This window comes from Macadamia integrifolia, chromosome 7 (assembly GCF_013358625.1).
Source record: "Macadamia integrifolia cultivar HAES 741 chromosome 7, SCU_Mint_v3, whole genome shotgun sequence".
Classification (NCBI taxonomy): domain Eukaryota; kingdom Viridiplantae; phylum Streptophyta; class Magnoliopsida; order Proteales; family Proteaceae; genus Macadamia; species Macadamia integrifolia.
The window spans coordinates 21770618-21775893 of NC_056563.1; the positions used below are offsets into that span (position 1 = coordinate 21770618).

General features: G+C 38.7%; 2 protein-coding genes across 4 annotated transcripts in view; both read left to right on the forward strand.

The window, feature by feature from the left end:
• Nucleotides 1-1604, forward strand: part of LOC122084405 (urease accessory protein UreG-like) — a 65929-nt gene extending 64325 nt beyond the window's left edge. The window contains exon 3 of the transcript XR_006141885.1: nt 1379-1604. The gene's annotated coding sequence lies outside the window, so the exon portion shown is untranslated. The remainder of the gene's footprint in view (nt 1-1378) is intronic.
• On the forward strand, nt 844-4629 carry LOC122084404 (urease accessory protein UreG-like). Of its 3 annotated transcripts, none has more exons than XM_042652627.1 (2): nt 844-1057; nt 1182-1604. In XM_042652627.1, exons 1-2 carry the CDS (start codon nt 903-905, stop codon nt 1390-1392), a joined length of 366 nt encoding a protein of 121 aa, XP_042508561.1. In that variant the 5' UTR covers nt 844-902; the 3' UTR covers nt 1393-1604. The 3 variants fall into 3 exon arrangements, with proteins under 3 accessions (XP_042508561.1, XP_042508563.1, XP_042508562.1); XM_042652629.1 differs by lacking the exon at nt 1182-1604 and adding an exon at nt 4188-4629 and having other exon boundaries at nt 854-1057; XM_042652628.1 differs by lacking the exons at nt 844-1057; nt 1182-1604 and adding exons at nt 3854-4078; nt 4188-4629.
• Nucleotides 4630-5276: the final 647 nt, after the last annotated feature.

Sequence of the window (5276 nt, forward strand, 5' to 3'; positions counted from 1 at the left end):
TGGAGAGATAAAATACAATCAAGGTATATCTTTTTTATCAGAGGTTGAATCGATCATTTGAAGAAGAATTAGACCAAAAATTAGGATACATTCTGGGAAAATGAAACTTCCATGGAATGGTGTGCGTTTGGGGTGCAGTTGGTTGAAGACACCTGGCCAATGACATATTTAGGGTTTTGTTGAAATTTTGTTTCTTCTCTAGATTTATGTTGTTCTTTATGGGCTTAAGCATATTGAAGTGAACAAGCAAGGGAAAAGGTAGATCCCTCTCTGGATTTATGCAGTTTTTAGTGAATCCACTTGCTCTTCTCTACTCTTCGCCTTTGCCTCTTCCTCTAGCTCCAGCCTAGGTTTTCTTTCTTACTAACCTAGATCTAAGCCCAGATTGGAGGTAGAATTCATATTAATCTTTCTGAAATGCCTCCAAGAGTTGATTGTTTTGGACATGATTCCTTGGTTATAAATCGTTTTCTTGGCTGAAGTTAATTTTAGGAAGGAGGATTCACTACCTGAAATTTGGAGCGTTCAAAGTTGGGCCTCTGCCAATTTCAAAAGTCAAAGCTCAAACCTAGGAGTTTGGATCAAGTTCACATACAAAGACCCTTCTCGTATGCTCCTTGGTCCTTACATGTAATCAAGGAATCATGTAGGTACCAAGGAGCATACGAATTCCAAAGTTAGCTACCAAGAGACCTTAAAACAATGAGGATCATAAATCACAAGTGGTACGTGGCACGCTCATCTCTCCCTTTGATCCTAAGAAGTTGCTCAGATCTCCCTCATAATTTTCGCGACTCTCAATAGTATAAATTAACCCCCCACATCTCTGCCATTCTCAACACACAAAGAAACAATATAATAAAAGAAGTAATTGGGTCTTTGTGTTAGAAATAAAGAATAAGATGGCAAAGGGAGCAGCGTTCTTTGTTCTGGTGTTGGCATTGGCCTTTGTGTTTCTAATGGACTCAGCTTACTCGGATGACTCGGCATACGAAGCGGGGAGCAAAATCAAGGAGACAGCACACGACTTGAAGCACAAGACTGAGGACTTCTTCAAGTTGGTTTTTTTTTTTTTTTTCTTTCTTTCTTATCATTTCCTTTTTATTAGATATAATTTATTTAAAAAAAAAATTTCTTTTGCCGTAACTCCTGATTTTTTTTGGCATTTTCGATTTTTTCAGAGGAATTTTTGGTAGGTTGGCTAAAAACCACCATCACCATGTCATGCTCACCCTCATGCTCATGCTCATGCACATGTTCATGCTCATGGTCCAGCAGCAGCAGTACCAGTACCAGCACCAGCAGAGACCCCCAAAGCAGCGAAAGCTGAAGCTCCCAGCCATGTCTAGAGAGCCCAAGGGGTTGCATAAGGGTCTTCACTTCTGCAACTGATGTTAATTTGAGGGGACGTCGATCGCTCTCAACTTTGGTGCTCCCTTTTAATTTTATAGTAATAAACCTATTTTGGTTGTAATTGGTTCCTTGTTATAATGTTAGGAACTGATTTCTTAGAGAGCCCTTTGCTGCAGAAAATGCAGTATTTTTAGGTGTAAATGTACCGAATTAATGCCAATTTACCTCAATCTTGGAACTTGCTGAAGCAACTTTACCGTCCTTAATTAATAGGTGAATTGTTTTTTTTTTATTAGGATTATTAATTTATTATTGGGGAGGGTTCCTGAAAAACAATGAGGCCCTAACCTAGCATGGGGCTTATGCGAGTGCACGTGGAAGCATCAACATAGTTGAGATTTGCGTCTTTTATGATGGATGCGATGTTCATTTTGCCCCACTTTGTATCTCAGTGTAGGAACGACACTGCCTTTATATTTCTTTTTCCCTTATCGTTATTTATTGCTTCGATACTTTCCTTATTTCCATGCATTAATTTTGAGCAACATGAATTACAAATGGGCGCAGGAACCCTGCTGGTTTGGCATAAGAAATGTCACACATGCAAACTAATGGGGGGGGGGGATTGTGTACAGGTTAAATTTTGTAGTTCCTTTGGACAATATGCCTGTCCCCTATTTAGTGGATTTTCTTCTTTGCTATTTTAGCCATTAAAATAGTGGACGGTTTGAGGAGACCAATCTCATAGATGGGCAGAAAGAGGACCAACAATTGACTAGCCTTATACAGAATTTCATAGCCAAACTTCCTCTATGTATTAGACATTTTTCCTAATCGTTTAAATCTTGATCCAAATGGTATGTCAATTTCCTATTTATTGCAATACTTTGATGCTAAAACTTATCAAACGATTCAAGAAAATGCAATCCAAAATATCTATTTTGTATGCTCTCATTCTTTCATTTTATTAATGATATTCACTTGCTGACTTTTAGCAAAAAAAGATTCAAGGATGACATAGATGGACTATACGTCTAAACTTACCCTTAAAATTTAAATTCCAATCAAATTTTCATATGACAAAATTTAAGATTAGGGAAAATGTGGTAATAGCATTAAAGGAAGTCAGAGGTTGATGTTAGGGATTTAGGGTTGCACTTATCTAGGTCTTCCAACGTTTTTTTAAGAAGTTGTTTCAATCACGTGCATCGCTATGTTACTAGAGGCATCGCTTGGGCTCATATTAGGCCATGCCCATGGAGGTTGTGGCCTTGATTGGAGCTCATGATTGAGTATGATATTCGTTCAACATCGGGGTTTGTTTTCTGATTTTTTTACGTGATTCCCTCTGGTTAGGTTTGATTTGTCTGAGTCACCAAATTTTGAGAAAGGTGAGTCAAGTAAAAAAACTTAGTTTTTCAAATATACTTGCGACTTGGACAAATTCAAACAAAGTTTATAATTTTTTGGGAAAAAAGAAAACTAATTGGTCCTGTTCCCTACACTCTCTGATCATATGGTCACGTGAAATGACCCCCACCCTCTATGTGATCTCTAGCTAGGGATACCAATGTGAGTTCCCCCATTGGAGGGCATAGAGAAAACGACCAATTGGTATTCTTCATCCCTAATTTTTTGTAGGGAGAAAGAACTATGTCCAATCATGTTCCCCAAGGGGCGGGTTATGAAATGACATCTTTACTGCTGCCTCCATTTCCCTAAGTGTCTGGGCATTGGGAACATGGATGGGCAAAGTTCACTTTTCTTTGTTATATTGAATCAGTCTACATCATTGTTTTAGGAATCATATTGGATCGGTCAAGATCGGATTAAAAATCATCCTTGACAGATGTCAATTTTTGGACGATACCGCATTGATATATTAGTATGGGTGAAGGGTAAAATAGTTTAAAAAGCTATTTTTTAATTGAAATGAGGGATATTTTTGTTTGATCTTGACCGATTCAGATCAGTATTAAATCGGTTTTGGCCTTGGCCGATCCTGTTCCTGATACCAAGTTCTTAAACCTTAGTCCATACGAAGCAAGGTGATGGATGAACACGTGACAAAGAACACAGTAGGAAGCCAATCGGGTCCTGGTCAAGTGCCTTGTCTAGCCCAACTTGGACCCCTTGGCCTTACATCTTAGTCACCCGAATCAAGGAGTTCAGATCAGGTTCACATCCAAAAACCATTCTCGTATGCTCCTTGGTCCTTACATGTAATCTACTCATTCTGCCTCCCTTTAGCATAAGTCAACTCCTGATTAAGTGGTCATATGTAGGTGTCAAGGAGCATACGAGAATGGTTCTCCTAAGAATAGTAACATAATCCTTGCTAGTTCCAAACTTGGCTACCAAGATACCTTAAAACAATGAGGATCACAAATCACAAATGGTGGCACGCTCATCTCTCCCTTTGATCCTAAGAAGTAGCTCAACTCTCCCTCATAATTGGCGACTCTCAATAGTATAAATTAACCCCCCACATCCCTGCCATTCTCAACACACAAAGAAACAATTTTCAAAGAAGTAATTGGGTCTTTGTGTTGTAGAAATAAAGAATAAAGATGGCAAAGGGAGCAGCATTCTTTGTTCTGGTGTTGGCATTGGCCTTTGTGTTTCTAATGGACTCAGCTTACTCGGATGAGTCGGCATTCGAGGCAGGGAGAAAAGTCAAGGAGACAGCACACGACTTGAAGCACAAGACTGAGGACTTCTTCAAGTTGGTTTTTTTTCAAATAATTTCCTTTTTTTTTTTAGATTTAATTTGTTTAAAAATGTTTCTTTTGCCCTAACTCCTGAATTTGTTTGGCATTTTCGTGTTTTTTCAGAGGAATTTTTGGTAGGTTGGCTAAAATCCACCATCACCATGACCACGACCACACTCATGGTCATGCTCATGCTCATGATCACTCTCATGCTCACGCTCATGCACATACTCATGCTCATGGTCCAGCAGCAGCAGTACCAGTATCAGCACCAGAAGAGACCCCCAAAGCAGCGAAAGCTGAAGCTCCCAGCCCTGTCTAGAGAGCCCAAGAGGGTTGCATAAGGGTCTTCACTTCTGCAACTGATGTTAATTTGAGGGGACGTCGATCGCCTCAACCTTAGTGCTCTCTTTTAGTTTTATAATGATAAACCTATTTTGGTTGTAATTGATTCCTTGTTTAATGTTAGGAACTGATTTCTTAACACCTTGCTGCTGAAAATGCAGTACGAAGGAATTAATATCATTATTAAATGCACGTACCTCGAGTTTGGTACTTTAAAGCATCTTTTGCCTTCCTTGTGAATTACTATTATTATTAAGGAAAAAGGATAAAGTATGCTACTCACTTGCTTGTTGTGCCTTTGCATAAAAATTGGTATGTGTGAAAATACTACGCAACCTCCCATTTCATGTATACATTAGTGCAATGTAGGGGTGTCAATTCCAAGCCTGTATCGATAGGTTCGATCTAGTCTGATACGTTTATGATCCGACTTAGACCGGCTTGATTAATAAATGTGTCGGGCTTGAGCCCGACAGGCATCTGATCGGTTCGACACATTTACAAGCCAGATTTGAACCGAGTCCTTTAAGCCCAAACTAGATTGACCCCCTTAATATTACTTGTATTTTTTTTTTTTTTAATACTATTTGTATTTAGTCCTAAGGTTATGTGATATGTACAATTGAGATGGTGGTAATTGTTCTATGAATATTCATTTTTTTTATACATAGTTTAATTGATTTGAACTTAATAAACTTGAGTTATATAGGCATAGTTTAATTTTTTGTAGGGAGAAAGAACTATGTCCAATCATGTTCCCCAAGGGGCAGGCTATGAAATGACATCCCTACTGCTGCCTCAATTTCTCTAAGTGTCTGGGCATTGGGAACATGGATGGGCAGAGTTCACTTTTCCTTGCTATATTGA

Coding starts and splice junctions, on each gene's coding strand:
- LOC122084404 (XM_042652627.1), top strand. CDS start 903: ATGGCAAAGGGAGCAGCGTTCTTTGTTCTGGTGTTGGCATTGGCCTTT. Junction 1,058..1,181: donor AAGACTGAGGACTTCTTCAA/GTTGGTTTTTTT, acceptor CGATTTTTTCAG/AGGAATTTTTGGTAGGTTGG.